This window comes from Notolepis coatsorum, assembly GCF_963971535.1.
Source record: "Notolepis coatsorum genome assembly, chromosome: 17".
NCBI classification, from domain to species: Eukaryota; Metazoa; Chordata; class Actinopteri; order Aulopiformes; family Paralepididae; genus Notolepis; species Notolepis coatsorum.
The window spans coordinates 60,647,100-60,661,796 of record NC_140181.1 but is presented as its reverse complement, the minus strand read 5'-3'; the positions used below and the strand labels follow the sequence as shown (position 1 = coordinate 60,661,796).

Here is a 14,697-nt window from a genome sequence, read left to right as displayed (position 1 = left end):
AATACAGATCCATGTGATTTGGTATTTTGTTGTGTACCATGAAACTACTGCTATTTTGAGTGAAAGCTATAATCTTGATAACCATGGGAAGACATTTTGAGAAATATGGAAAGGTATCAACAAAAACTGGCTTTATTAAATGGGCACTTCACCAAAAAACAATGCCAATTTATTTTGCACATAACACATTAAAACATTCTATATTCTAGGGATGTTTGATATTGGCTTTTTTACCGATATCCGATATACCGATATTGTCCAACTCTTAATTTCCGATACCGATATCAACCGATACCGATATATGCAGGGTTCCCCCCCCCCCCCCCCCCAAAAACTGAATAATTTCAGGTAATTAACATTACATATCTCTTGTTGTGGAATTAACACAACATTATGCATACTTTTGACAATAAATAAAATAGGAATTTGTTCTTACTTGCCTGGGTAAATAAAGGTTAAATAAATAAACCGATACCGATCATTTCCGATATTACATTTTAATGCCAATATCGGTAGGCCGATAATATCGGACATCCCTAATTCTATTTGGTTAATATGCAATATATTGGGCAATTTTTCTGACCAGACTGTATTACCACCTCAGCGTACACTTGGAAGTGTACCAGGACCACCTCAGCGTACACTTGGATGTGTACCAGGACCACCTCAGTGTGTGGATCCGTTCTTACCTCCCCGAACAAGATGCACTAAAACAAGCTAGCTGTGAACGCAGCTTCAGCCAACTATTATTGCTTGAAGTGAAGATGTACCTCATATGCTCCATGTGGATCCTCAGTGGATGATTCCATTTCCCTGACAACAACTGCCTTGGTGACCAACATGTCCGGATGCTGCTGCTTTGCTTCCTGTATTGCAATAGCCAGAGCCTGTGAGGGAAGAAATTATTATTATTCTTGTTGCGCAGAATTCATTAAAAGAAATCAATGGTACTAATCTCATTTCATAACTCCTGGAACAATTTTGTGCATGCAACGTTGTCAAATAATAACTCACTGTCCTTGCCCTACATGTGGTATTTTAAGGTACCCAACCGTTCTTGATCAGGGACTCACCTGTTCCTGGTCCACATCATCATCTCCTGTGATTATAATCCTCTTTTCGATCCTGGTCTCTGAATATCCCCCTTTCACAGTCTGCAACACACAACAGCATCTCTACGTTAAAGCACTCTTCAGAGATAAGACAGCTGGCTTGCATGCAGTCAGCTGTAGCAGTTAATACAGCAGTTGTATATGTTGCAAAAACCAAACTGACCCTAATCATTGCTGATGCTAGTTATATATAGCTTAGTTTTGTCAAAGCTTCACTACCTTGGTGACATGAGTGGTTGCCGAGGTAACGTTTTCAGTGATGAGGATTGGTGACCGAGACGCCTCTCTCCCCAGGCTGCCCATATGTACCTGACAGCAGGAGAGCAGCTAATAGCATTAAGCAAATTAACACATGTATATAGCAACACTCAAAACGATGACTGGAACGCAACTGTGTTTAAAGCATTTCATTAGCTGAAGGGTAGAAACGGGTACAGACATTTCAAGCACTGGCCGTCATCTGTGTAATATTTATGATGACCATTTTGTCTTGAGAGCAGTGACGTTCCTTCTGTTGTGAAATAAACACTGTTTACTGTTCATGCATACACAAAAACATGCAGACTCTCAGATGCACTCCACAAAATACATGATAGGATATAATAAAGAAAAACTGGTAACACCTTTATTTACCACTTATTAATCAATTCATTATAATTCACTTTTAAACGTGGCACGCAAATCTCATACTTTTCCTTTGATTTGAGAGTAAAATGGATGGTTCTCTACTCCGTGAGCGACTCGGTAAGACTTCTCCACTGCTACTGAGACACAAGGACGTGCCTGATCAAGTATGCTCTTCACACAGGCATGAGGCCATGGTATAACACCTGATCAAGTATGCTCTTCACACAGGCATGAGGCCATGGTATAACACCTGATCAAGTATGCTCTTCACACAGGCATGACGCCATGGTATAACACCTGATCAAGTATGCTCTTCACACAGGCATGAGGCCATGGTATAACACCTGATCAAGTATGCTCTTCACACAGGCATGAGGCCATGGTATAACACCTGATCAAGTATGCTCTTCACACAGGCATGACGCCATGGTATAACACCTGATCAAGTATGCTATTCACACAAGCACAAGGCCATGGTATAACACCTGATCAAGTATGCTCTTCACACAAGCACAAGGCCATGGTATAACACCTGATCAAGTATGCTCTTCACACAGGCATGAGGCCATGGTATAACACCTGATCAAGTATGCTCTTCACACAGGCATGATGCCATGGTATAACACCTGATCAAGTATGCTATTCACACAGGCATGAGGCCATGGTATAACACCTGATCAAGTATGCTCTTCACACAGTCACGAGGCCATGGTATAACACCTGATCAAATATGCTATTCACACAGGCATGAGGCCATGGTATAACACCTGATCAAGTATGCTATTCACACAAGCACAAGGCCATGGTATAACACCTGATCAAGTATGCTCTTCACACAGGCATGAGGCCATGGTATAACACCTGATCAAGTATGCTATTCACACAGTCATGAGGCCATGGTATAACACCTGATCAAGTATGCTATTCACACAAGCACAAGGCCATGGTATAACACCTGATCAAGTATGCTATTCACACAGGCACAAGGCCATGGTATAACACCTGCTCAAGTATGCTATTCACACAGGCACAAGGCCATGGTATAACACCTGATCAAGTATGCTATTCACACAGGCACCAGGCCATGGTATAACACCAATCAGACAGACAAATCAGTGGGGAACAGACGGATTTTCTCTGACACAGCAGAGTTAATCAGAAATGAATGTTAACTGATGGTTTGTTATGTCACTTAATTTGTTATGTTACTTCTTGAGTCATTCCTAAACATTGTGCAGTAACTCGTAGTTGATAAACGATTAGTATAGTTACTCGTTCATTTTTATTACTTAAAGGATGAGGCCAGACAATCTTATTGTCAACATAGCCTATGAAAAGACCAAAAGCTACAAGGCTTTTCGTTTTACTAACAAGTATGGTTCATCCAGCCAACACAAGATTATAGCTCATATGCTGAAGTCACAGAACTGCATTATTGTTAAAAAGAATAAAGAAAAAAAGGCTTAAAGCAGGTCACAGAGCCATACTGCTGCCTTGGTCAGCATAATTCATCATGGCAATGAGCATGGGTATAGTACTTCTTCCTGGCATTCTCTCGGACTACGTTGTTCTGTTTACTACTCTACATTGATAGATCAATACAACTAGTAATGTGTGTTTTGCGAGCAATATATATATTTTTTTTATCCACCTTTTCTCCTCTTTTTCTATTTTTCTCCCATCCCAATTTCTCTGTGCCAATTCTCCCCTCCCCTGTCTTGAACGTTGCTCGCATATGCCCCCCACAGGCCGGTTGTAGGGAGGATAGAAGCCTTGCATCACATGTCCCCTCCGATACATGTGGAGGCAGCCTGTCACATCTTTTCACCTGCCAGCGCGGACTCTCATTGGCGAGGTGTAACGTGTGGGAGGCCTGCCATTTCCTGTCTCTGCTGTGCAGGCGTCCCCCAACCGACCTGTAGGAGTCGCTGTCCACAACGTCTGGATTACCACCCATCGACTTCCACCCGCCAACTCTGCCAATTGAGTTAGTACGACGACCGGCCCAAGCCGGAGGCAACGCCGACAGCCGGAGTCGAACCCGGTGTCGCTTGCGTTGATGACAAGCGCAATGTCCGCTGCGCCACCCAGCCGCCTTGCGAGCAATATTTTATTATTTTAACATACAATGGGGAACATGTGGCTTCCTGTTTGAGAGCTCCTAAGGGTTGGATAGAGTAGAAGGAATGCACTGTAGGATTTGGTATATGTTAATAATAAGGAAAACATTTAATAAAATACACTGGCCCTATCCTTTCATCATTATGAAAGTGAAGCGAGGTTTTACCAGGTTTTTTTATTGACAGTTTTCTTTAACTATTTATCATGCACTCTGTAGGGCATCCAGTCAGGCACACAACTGTATTCAGAATGCAGGTCTTTGGTCCATGGTCTAATTCTAACGTTGTGGAGTAAGTAGGTGTAGACCCTGGAGACCTAGGTAGAGTGCTGCGGGTTGAGTCAGCCAGTGATATACTCACAGGGGAAATACTATCTCTCGTAGAGTATGGAACTTCTCCTAAGCCACTGATAACATGATCCTGAAAGAAAGGACATGTTTCTCATCACATACAAATAGTGCACATACATTTATCTTGATGACAGTGGTGCAAAGACATAATGAGCAACTTTCAAGGTTCCACAATATGACACACATGGCATAATGACAGATTACAAAACATAAGGGCTAGCATGACAAACATTACACAATAGATTATATCAATCACACTCTGTGGTCCATATATACCGGTACATGTATATATATATTGTGGCAGATATCATCCCCGTCCCATGGCTACGTGAAGGATGGGAGATACTACTGCCACGAGGAGAGGAGAAGCAATTAGGCAGCTAATTAGGACTGATAGAACACACCTGTGCACCACGAGATCACCCACATCTCACACACCAGACACACATAACATAAAACACTAGGACAGACAGAGTATGGTTGAGTGGACGTGAGGTAGGAGCGGAGTACAGAGAGAGAGAGATTGTGATATGGAGTTTTGCGAGGTGAGAGGTAGTTGAGAGGAGAGGTGAAGGCGAGAATGTGTTCATTGTGTACTGGACCCTAGTCTGGCTGAGAAACCCCCTTGTGTACTGACCCTGAACCGGAAGACAAACTTGAGTATTGAACAATCCCTTTTTTGTACGAGAGCCTGATACGTGTTTTGACCCTGGACTGTTATACAATTACCCTATTGCCCATTGGACTTGTTAATATTAATCAATAAATATAATTTATTTATTGAAATTGTGCTTGTGTGGACATTGAAATAGTTTGTTTTGGTCCGTGTCAAGCCTGAACACCACCAGGCTTGTCACAATATATACACATGTACTTATATACATATACAATCATCTGTACATTGTATATTACTATTGCACTTTACTGTTACATTTGCACTTGGATGCCAAACTTCTTTTCATTTCGTTCTTAACTCATTGGAAGCCAAACCCGAGAAAAGTCGGGTTTTCTATCGTTTCTTTTATTCGATATTCCCAAACATAATCCATCAAGGTTGTGTGGCTGTGTTATCATTGGGAATGAGTCTGAGTGAGATCACAAACGTCCAATACCGCCGCCTGCCGCCTTGCGGCCGTATTACACATCATTTGAAACCCTCTGTGTGTCGATCTAAAAAGGCTGGTCCGGGTTTTCCTTGTCGGGCAGGACAAGCGTTTATAACACATGGATTGAGGAGAATCAAGCACTCCCGGTTCATGTTCTTTGGTGGATTATGTTGGCAACACGATCGACATCAATACTTGGAATGGCGATCAGATAATTGAAATATTCTTTTTGGAGTACATCCTAGTCAAGGTAAGGGCTATGTGGTATCAATCTTGCGTTGATCGAAGAATCCCTTCCCCGCGATCCGAACGTATGTGTGTAATGTGTGTAACGTATTCCGTTGGTGACGATCAAAGCATAGAAAAACTACCGCCCCCCCGACCCTTTCATGCATTCATGATGAAACATAATACCGATAATATAGTGTTGATTTCAGATTGATTGTTGATACAGGATTACTCTAAAACTATACTCATATTCACCACGGTATAAAATGGGACTGTATGAAATTATTTATTTTTCACAAATTGAACGATAGATACTCGATGTCAAATGGGCAATCGTTTTATATCCATAGCTATGATATAAAATATAGTTTGAGCCCTGCAAACACCGCCATGTATCCCTATTCTTTAAAGCGGTGGCCTTCTTACCACATGGTAAACAGCGACCTATGGCGCTGATTGAGTTAAAATAACAAAAACAACAACAAAGTCTATTTAAACTTTAGTATGAATGATGCAGGCTTTACTTTTATAAATCATTTTCAACTAAGTATTAGCACTTTGGGTGCCGGGAAACGCCTAAACACGTCATTCCCGGCCATGCTCAAGTTGCCGAAGACGCCTTACAGCGTCTTTAATATCAATATTTCAAAAATCTGGGATCGGATTCATATGTCCCCTCCGCTGGCCTGAGATCCACCAGGAGGACCCACTGAGCTCTCTGGCGGTTCAGGAGCGCCATCTGGTGGCCGATCGGCGCAATCGCTTAACAGGAAGTGCCGTAGAGGTTGTGCTGGACGGCCGTATTACTTCCGGGCACTCGCTAATAGGTCCCGGGACTCGATCTCGACACACTACATAGCAATCGATTGCCAATAACTCGATAAACAACATGATTTGGACGTATATACCATTATACAAGCTGGAGATGGACCGGGTAAATCTACATCCCATAATGATAAAATTTCTACTCTACGATGATCGCCCAACGGCGCGCGGAGACTGGGGTGAGTTTTAGCGTGTAAAGTTACCGTCTTCGATACTAACTGCTATTATCAACATTTGACCCACATTAGATGATTGGTATAACGCTGCCCACGGAATTATAAACGCCCCCTAGCCCATCCGGTCAACATCAGATGACGTGTAGTAACTTCTAGAAGTACGTCTAGTTGGAATTTTTTATATCGCGCTGATTGCCATAAAACTGTATTGCATCATCAATATAATGTATTTGGGGCTATAGATCACGTTCTGGAGAAAGCTGCAGAAAGAGATGAAAACATACTTATACATTAGACCATACTTTACTATGAATATGTGAATGAAAAAGTTTAACGTTGCTACACAATGAACAATACATATAGGACTTCGAATGGGCCCTAATAATGGCAATGTAGCAATAGAATTTAAAAAGGTATAGCCCTGCAAAGAAGGGGACTTTCTCTATAGACAAATAGAGCCGGCAACCTACGGTTGATAATGAATTTAACCCATGGCAGCCAAAGTGTTAAATTACCTGATCTGTGAATTCCACAATGGTAGTGGTGACCTCTGACCCATTGGGCTGTGTCTCAGTTCGGACATCGGTCTTCCACACTGTCGGTGAGGCCATGACATCACTGGCTTCCCTGCTCAGTGTTGTGTAAGTGGTGGTGACATAACTGCCGTCTCTATGGGTGTGGTCTCTCTCCATTGACGATGATGACAGTGGCACGGACCTCTTTGGTTTTTTGGGTACTATGGGCTTGACAGAAGAAAAATAATGCTGTAATCACACATTAGCATTAACCTATTAGAGAACCTTTTTTTTATTTTGTATTATGCCACTACATTTTTCTTTTTAACAAAACAATGTCCCAGAAGACACAACAAGACGTCCCAGACAAAACCAAAATAAACCCTAGATGCAACAAAAATACATCAAAGAGCGAGAGTTTCTGCCTAATAAACAATACAAATGGCTTTGACTTACCTGTCCATCATGTCGTTTGACCTCTGGTCGGATCTCTTCCATTTGGACTGGCTTGGCTGAAGGGCTACTGCTAGCTCCCCTGGTGAGAGAAGCCGACACCAGGGGAGGAGGTGGTTCAGAGGGGGCATGCTGCTGGAGCAGGTCAATGCTGAGACAAAGACCTCGATCGGGGGACACGTCCCTCTCGCCCAACTCCGTCATGCCCTTGGAGAACTCCTCCATGCCAGTCTGGAGATCCATGAGGACGGTGAAGTCCACCTCTGCCTCCAGACTGGATGTGGAGCTCACCGTGATGCTGGAGCACTTGCGCTCGATGCCCAAGTGGGTCTCCCTCAGGTACAGAGTGTCTTGGTCCAGGTCATCCTCTGAGACAGAACCCAGACGTCTCTCCCACAGATCCCTCTGCAAACAGATGGGACAAAGATGGATACACTCTGGTATAACAATATATTGTGACATGATACATTGCGATAAAAAAAATGGGCCAATGCGGGCCGTGGACTGTGAGAGTATTGTTTGATACTTTTATTTTGAAAGCGCACCAGCATCGACAGGCTGAACCGCTGACAACACTGCAACTGGCCAGAAGAGGATAATCATCATTTGGTCGTCCTCAGACGGGTTTGCCAGCGGAGAGTAATAATCACAGAAACACTGTGGTAGTGGTAGTAGGTGTAGTAACATTATATTTCTGTTCATGTCTTTAACCTAATGTTAACGTAAAATGAGGAAGCCAACATTGGTTAGCTTAGCTAACAAGCTGATAGCAGGCACAGGCAACTCGTGTAACGTTAGCCTAGGATCAAAGAGACTTTTATTAAAATATCCCCTCACTGTCTTTTGTGGTGTTTGTGATAATATAATTTGTTTTCATTTTTAGGTTCTGTATTTATATTATTCTAATGTTATTCTATGGTCATTATTGTTATTGTTATTATTATTAGTATTGTCTGGTGTTGTTCTGTTTATTATTATTCCTGTATTATGTGCCGTCATGTTTTGTTTTATATTCTATGTAAAAAAACTAAAAATTATTATTTGATAAAAATAAATATCCCCTCACTACACTGCATGGACATCTACAAAATATTGCAGTACTTGAAACAAAAATATTTAGTTTGGAAGACTGTGGATAATAGACATGGAGCCTAAACACTAAGCTAACATTAGCCCAGAAACCATTAGCGCTGCTACAGGCTAGCCTGCTTTTCTATCAGTTCACTTCAACCCTGTGGCTGATAGAGAACAGCCAGGGATTGTCAAGGGAAAAAGTAAAATAAACTCTCTCCAAACAACAATGACTCTACAGCTGGATAACAGATTTCAACCACTACTGCATGAGCCCGGATCTGTCGTTGCCACTGAACCACCTCCTCCCCTGACGACCTAACTGACTTCTCGATGGGAGGGCATTTGAAAAACAGGAGGCTGCAGCAATTGCAAGGTAATGATATTACTAGGCCAATAACGTTAATTGTAGTGATTCCGCTGTAAAAAAAATTAAATAAAAATGCAACGTTGGTGGTAAGAGTTTGTATGCGAGTGTGTGTGACTTCTCTGTCCCAGCAACGTCTGTACCTAGTAATATTATAGTATTCGGTCGGAGGTGTGTGTGTGGGTATTGGGTAGCTAAGGCATGGTGTTCAGGGTCATGTTGAGGGATCTTCAAATTAATATTTTTTTACATAATTATGAAAGTACAGATTCATACCTTCAAAATAAGCCATCACTTGAACATTTTGGTGGGATACTTTTCAAGCTACTTCCTATGAATCATGGTGATATCACAAAACGACAGGTTATGTATATAACCTAGTTATATGAGTACTGGCTAAGCGTCCCGCTCTTAAAGTGGAGATGAAGCAGTGAGCAATGTGATCCTAGTTTGTTTGTTGTGTACCTTGTGTAAGACAGGGTTCTATAATCAAATGTGAAATCTATCTTATTTGTCTGAAAAATATAATATAATATCCCTGTTTTCAACATGGGCGCCGCCATTTTGTTGCTGACGTCATGGCTGACGTCATGCCGGGGGTTGGGTGTATACACTCTGGTTAGCTGCCTATATTGAATGGGTCAGTCAGCAAATAAAATGTTGCCTACAAAACAACGGGACCGCGGTGGTTCTGTTTGTATTGCTCCTGGCTGTTCAAACTAATTTTACCATGTGAGAGAGAGGAAAGTTGGTTAATTTCCACAAACTACCAGTGAAAAAAACAGTGTTGTTGACATGTTGGCTCGGGCTGGCTGCACTCAGGCGGCGCGACCAGCCTGTTGGACAGGGAAGGAGGATCTGCAGCGAACACTTCATTGCCTCGGATTATGTTGTTGGGGTGGGATGTTTGTCCAGAAGACCACTAATCAGCTGAAGCCGGACGCGGTTCCCTCGGTCTTCGACAGACAGACCGGCGTTAGCTCTCGGGAGCGATCGCTAGCTAGTTGGCACCAGCCGGGGCCCGGCGTTAGCTCTCGCTAGCTAGTTAGCGTTAGCAACCGGAGCGTCGCGGAGCATTCAGCCTGCTGGCTACCTAGACCCACTTCAACCAGCGTCGCGGAGCATTCAGCCTGCTGGCTACCTAGACCCACTTCAACCAGCGTCGCGGAGCATTCAGCCTGCTGGCTACACAAGCTGTGTAGCCAGCAGGCTGAATGCTCCGCGACGCTCCGGTTGCTAACGCTAGCTAGCGAGAGCTAACGCCGGGCCCCGGCTGGTGCCAACTAGCTAGCGATCGCTCCCGAGAGCTAACGCCGGTCTGTCTGTCCAAGACCGAGGGAACCGCGTCCGGCTTCAGCTGATTAGTGGTCTTCTGGACAAACATCCCACCCCAACAACATAATCCGAGGCAATGAAGTGTTCTCTGCAGATCCTCCTTCCCTGTCCAACAGGCTGGTCGCGTCGCCTGAGTGCAGCCAGCCCGAGCCAACATGTCAACAACACTGTTTTTTTCACTGGTAGTTTGTGGAAATTAACCAACTTTCCTCTCTCTCACATGGTAAAATTAGTTTGAACAGCCAGGAGCAATACAAACAGAACCACCGCGGTCCCGTTGTTTTGTAGGCAACATTTTATTTGCTGACTGACCCATTCAATATAGGCAGCTAACCAGAGTGTATACACCCAACCCACGGTATGACGTCAGCAACAAAATGGCCGCGCCCATAATGCTAAATGCTTCAGAAATGTACACAACAAATCGTTTTTTCTTAGAAACTGCTTATTTTTATAACGTGACTTCTTCTGTGGCTTATCTAAATACTAATGTGATGCTATGAATATGTATTTATCGCACTGCTTCATTTCCACTTTAAGCCATACCGAGATATACCTCATCTCATGTACCTAGTGTACTCCATCAACGAATAAAAACCAATACACCCAGCACCTGCCAGGCCCCGCCCTACTGCCGTACTAGGCGTGGCCACCACTCACTCTTCCTCTGAAAATTGTTTCCAAAGAAAAGTTTCCCCAAGGGAACTCAGGGCACGCTAAGAGCGGGACGCTTAGCCAGTACTCATATAACTAGGTTATATACATAACCTGTCGTTATATACTCGTACTGGCATCGCGTCCCGCTCTTAAGCCATAAGATATGGGGTAGAGCGGACGCGAGGCCCGACAAATGCACCCCCTGAGGACCAGTAAGCCCACATCAGGGGGGAGGGAGTCCCGTCACCCCACTCTTCCTAATGAAGAGGGGGCGGCAGTCAACTCCACCCGAGTGCAAACAAGAGGGAACTAGAACCTCTTGAACGCACAGCACAGGCGGAACCACGTGTGAGACAACACATTGTGGCCCACACACGCCTGCTACCCTACCAAAGGGCGGGAAGCAGGAGAGGCCACAGACCTCAGAACCGCCTGGGAGACAGAACCCCCGGTCATGTCCATGAGGTAAAAACCTTACGAAGGGACCCGGTGAGGACCATGAAGCCGTAGCACAGATGTCCTCCACCGAGGCCCCACCCAGGAGAGCGGCAGAGGCCGCCACCCCACGAGTGGAGTGCGCCCTGATGCCCCCAGGGGGAGCCAGCCCGGCCAACGTAAAGCAAAGGGCAATGCCCTCGCACAACCAATGGGACAGGCGCTGTTTCGACAGTGCCTTACCAGCACGAGAGCCACCGTAACAGACAAAGAGCGAACGATAGTGGAGGGAGCATGCGTGTTCCGGATGGTACCCACCACAGAAGGATCCATCCGGTTTATCCAGCTTCCGGTTTAACGTTAGAATGGAGTAAGTCGCATGTGACACAGCTGCTCACCCGTTATTTTTTTTTTCGTTTTAAAAACATATTTATAAACCATCAATGCGTTTAAAACTTGACGCATATATCAACTGAGATTATCAACTAACTATATTGACCAAAATAATCGAGATGTCACCAAAGAGAGGCAAAACGAGTGCAAAACCAGTCGCAGAGGACCCGCCTAAGGAAGCAGGATACGTGCGGCAAATAGCAGAGAATATAGACGTGATAGTGGCCGCTTCAAGTTCAACCCATACAAATACCTCCGCAGACACCGAATATATCATCCGGGAAATGAAAAATGAAACGAAAAAAATGGAGAAGACAATGGAGACAATGGAGAAGACAATAACCCAAAAAGTAGATGATATCAAAGAATCTATCGAATGCAAAATAGAAGCGCTAAGAGTGGACGCTGAGACACATATTAAGCGCACCGCGGCACTGGAAACAGGTATGGAAGTCCACCAACAAAATTTCGTTCGGATCTACAAAGACGTAGATGATATCAACGTTAACCTAACTGCTGAGATGAAGGGAAACTACAAAGAACTCAATACGGAGCTCAACGATATAACGATGGAGCTTAAGCGAATCAATGAAGAACAGAAAGCCAAAATATTCTAGATGGAATATCAAAGACGCAAGCTGAATATTCGTATAGTCGGTCTGGACGAGTCGGTGAGCTGCGCACACCCTGAAGAGTTTGCGACAGAATTACAGAAAATCTTGGGACCAGCGATCCTTCCTAAAGTACCCGAGGTGGAGCAGTGCTACAGATTGGGGACCCGATCCAGTGACAATAACGTTAGACCCAGAGTGATATTGGTTACCCTGCGCCAAGTCAGAATAAAATAAATGATTATCCGTGAAACTCGCAGGATGAAAGGCAATCTGAAATACAAGGATATATCAATACACTGTTTTGAAGATTATTGTCGTGAGGTAGTGGACCTGCGAGCCAAGTTCAAGACGGTGATGTCTCAACTCTATCTGGAGAAATACAGACCCCTATTAATATACCCTGCAATACTTCGCATCGTCGATAAACAAGGAGCAAGGGTTTTCCTCAACTCGCCTGAAGATGCAGCCAAATACATGGCAGCACAACACGCAGGATAGTGTATAAATGGCCTTTTAATCTCTGTTATGCATGGACACCATATAGTATAAACTTTAATGAACCGATGATTTGGGACAGAGAGACCTACGAGCTCAGAGTTATTGAATGTTTTCCCCGTTGGGCTTCTATTATTGCGGACATATTGAATTCAAAATTGGAACGATACAGAGAAGATGAACATGGCGTTGAAGCAATCCTTATTTTAAGAGTATGGAATTCTAACACTCCAGAACATACTGGAACATTCGAACACTGTAAAAACGACATATTGGAATAATCTAGAACATCTAAAACATTCTTTGATATAGGGAACATTCTGGAATAACAGCAATACGTGGCCAGACATACTACCAGAAGCCCTTCGGGGGAATAACCAACAGCATCTAGCTGCAGAACCACAGAACCATCACAGCAGCGGCCGGCTGGAATAACATTCTTCACAACGGATCATCGCCCACCCCTGGCCAGGGGAAATGCTGCCTATACGTATTTAAAAACTGCTTTTTATTAATTGGAAATATTTCCACTACTTCTCCAATTTATACTTTAGATGTTTAAGCATAGCAAAGCTCTTTTAAGATCTAAGTTAATGTTCTCTTCCTTTTACTTGTTTTTTTTTCTTCTGTTTTCTCTGATTTATTGAGGTTCTCTTTTCAGTTCAATACCTCCATATTATTCATGGGTTATTATAAATTACACAAGTTCATATAAAATGTAAGTGATTAGGGCATGATAATTGAAGCTTATTTTTGGTCTTTATTTTTAGTTTTATCTTATTTAAATTTTTATTTAACGGGAAAGTGGCCAAGCCACAGTTGACATTCTACTTATGGTAGAATTTAGAGTGTTAGATCCTATGGTATACATAGGAATGTTAAGGATAATTGGATCATTCTGGGATATCCGGTGGTTTAAGGGAGGGAGTCATACGCAAAGGTTGTGTTCATGGAACACAATCCTGTACGACTCTCGGTGGGAGGGGAGGGAAGGGGATTTTTATTTGTATATATGTATGTTTTTAAGCTCGGCTCTCAACGGGACCTCACTAGTTGGATGTATATCTATTATTGCCTCGCACTCCAGAAGCATTACCAAAAACTACACTACAACATGTATAGATTATGGCTAGTTTGAATATAATGATCTGGAACACCGGGGGAATAAATAACCAACTCAAAAGCGTGCTCACACTGATGAAAAAAGAACAGGTGGACATTGCTCTGCTAAGCGAAACGCACATTCTAGAGAAAGACATAGATAAGTTAACGGACAACACATATCATAATATTAGTCACTCTTCTATTGGTACGAGAACTCGGGGTGTAGCCATAGTCGTTAAACGTAAGTTGAATATTGAATTAAAGGGAGTATGGTCTGATGTAGAAGGTCGGATAACTATAGCTAAGATTGTACACAAGAACAGGAAAATAGCGTTGGTAGCGGTATACGCCCCAAATTTGTACGAAGAGGATTTCTTCACTACACTAACCAATGCAATGTTAGACATTCCCGATTACTCATTTATAATAGGTGCGGATTTTAATGCCATTTGGAATCCAAGGATGGACAAATCTTACCTCGCCTTTTCCAGCGAACAAAAGAATTCATCTAATGCATTAAAGGATTGGTCGAAGATTACAGGTGTAAATGACTTATGGTGATCACTTAATCCCACGACCCGAAAGTACTCTTTGTCGATCTGCGAGACATAACACATTATCCAGAATAGATTATGTCTTTGCATCCCCGAGACTATTTGATAATTATGAAGTGGAAATGATACCCAACGCACTATCAGATCACTGTTATTTACT

At 43.2% G+C, this 14,697-nt stretch overlaps 1 protein-coding gene across 1 annotated transcript in view; it reads right to left on the bottom strand.

The window, feature by feature from the left end:
* Window positions 1-746: 746 nt before the first annotated feature.
* The window catches only part of LOC311244057 (band 4.1-like protein 1), a gene marked incomplete at both ends in the record, with an annotated part of 103,903 nt that continues 89,952 nt past the window's right edge, over window positions 747-14,697 (bottom strand). The window contains 6 exons of the mRNA XM_084333467.1: window positions 747-887; window positions 1,074-1,154; window positions 1,332-1,421; window positions 4,220-4,279; window positions 7,060-7,287; window positions 7,516-7,917. Coding sequence (XP_084189593.1) covers window positions 747-887; window positions 1,074-1,154; window positions 1,332-1,421; window positions 4,220-4,279; window positions 7,060-7,287; window positions 7,516-7,917 — 1,002 coding nt within the window. The remainder of the gene's footprint in view (window positions 888-1,073; window positions 1,155-1,331; window positions 1,422-4,219; window positions 4,280-7,059; window positions 7,288-7,515; window positions 7,918-14,697) is intronic.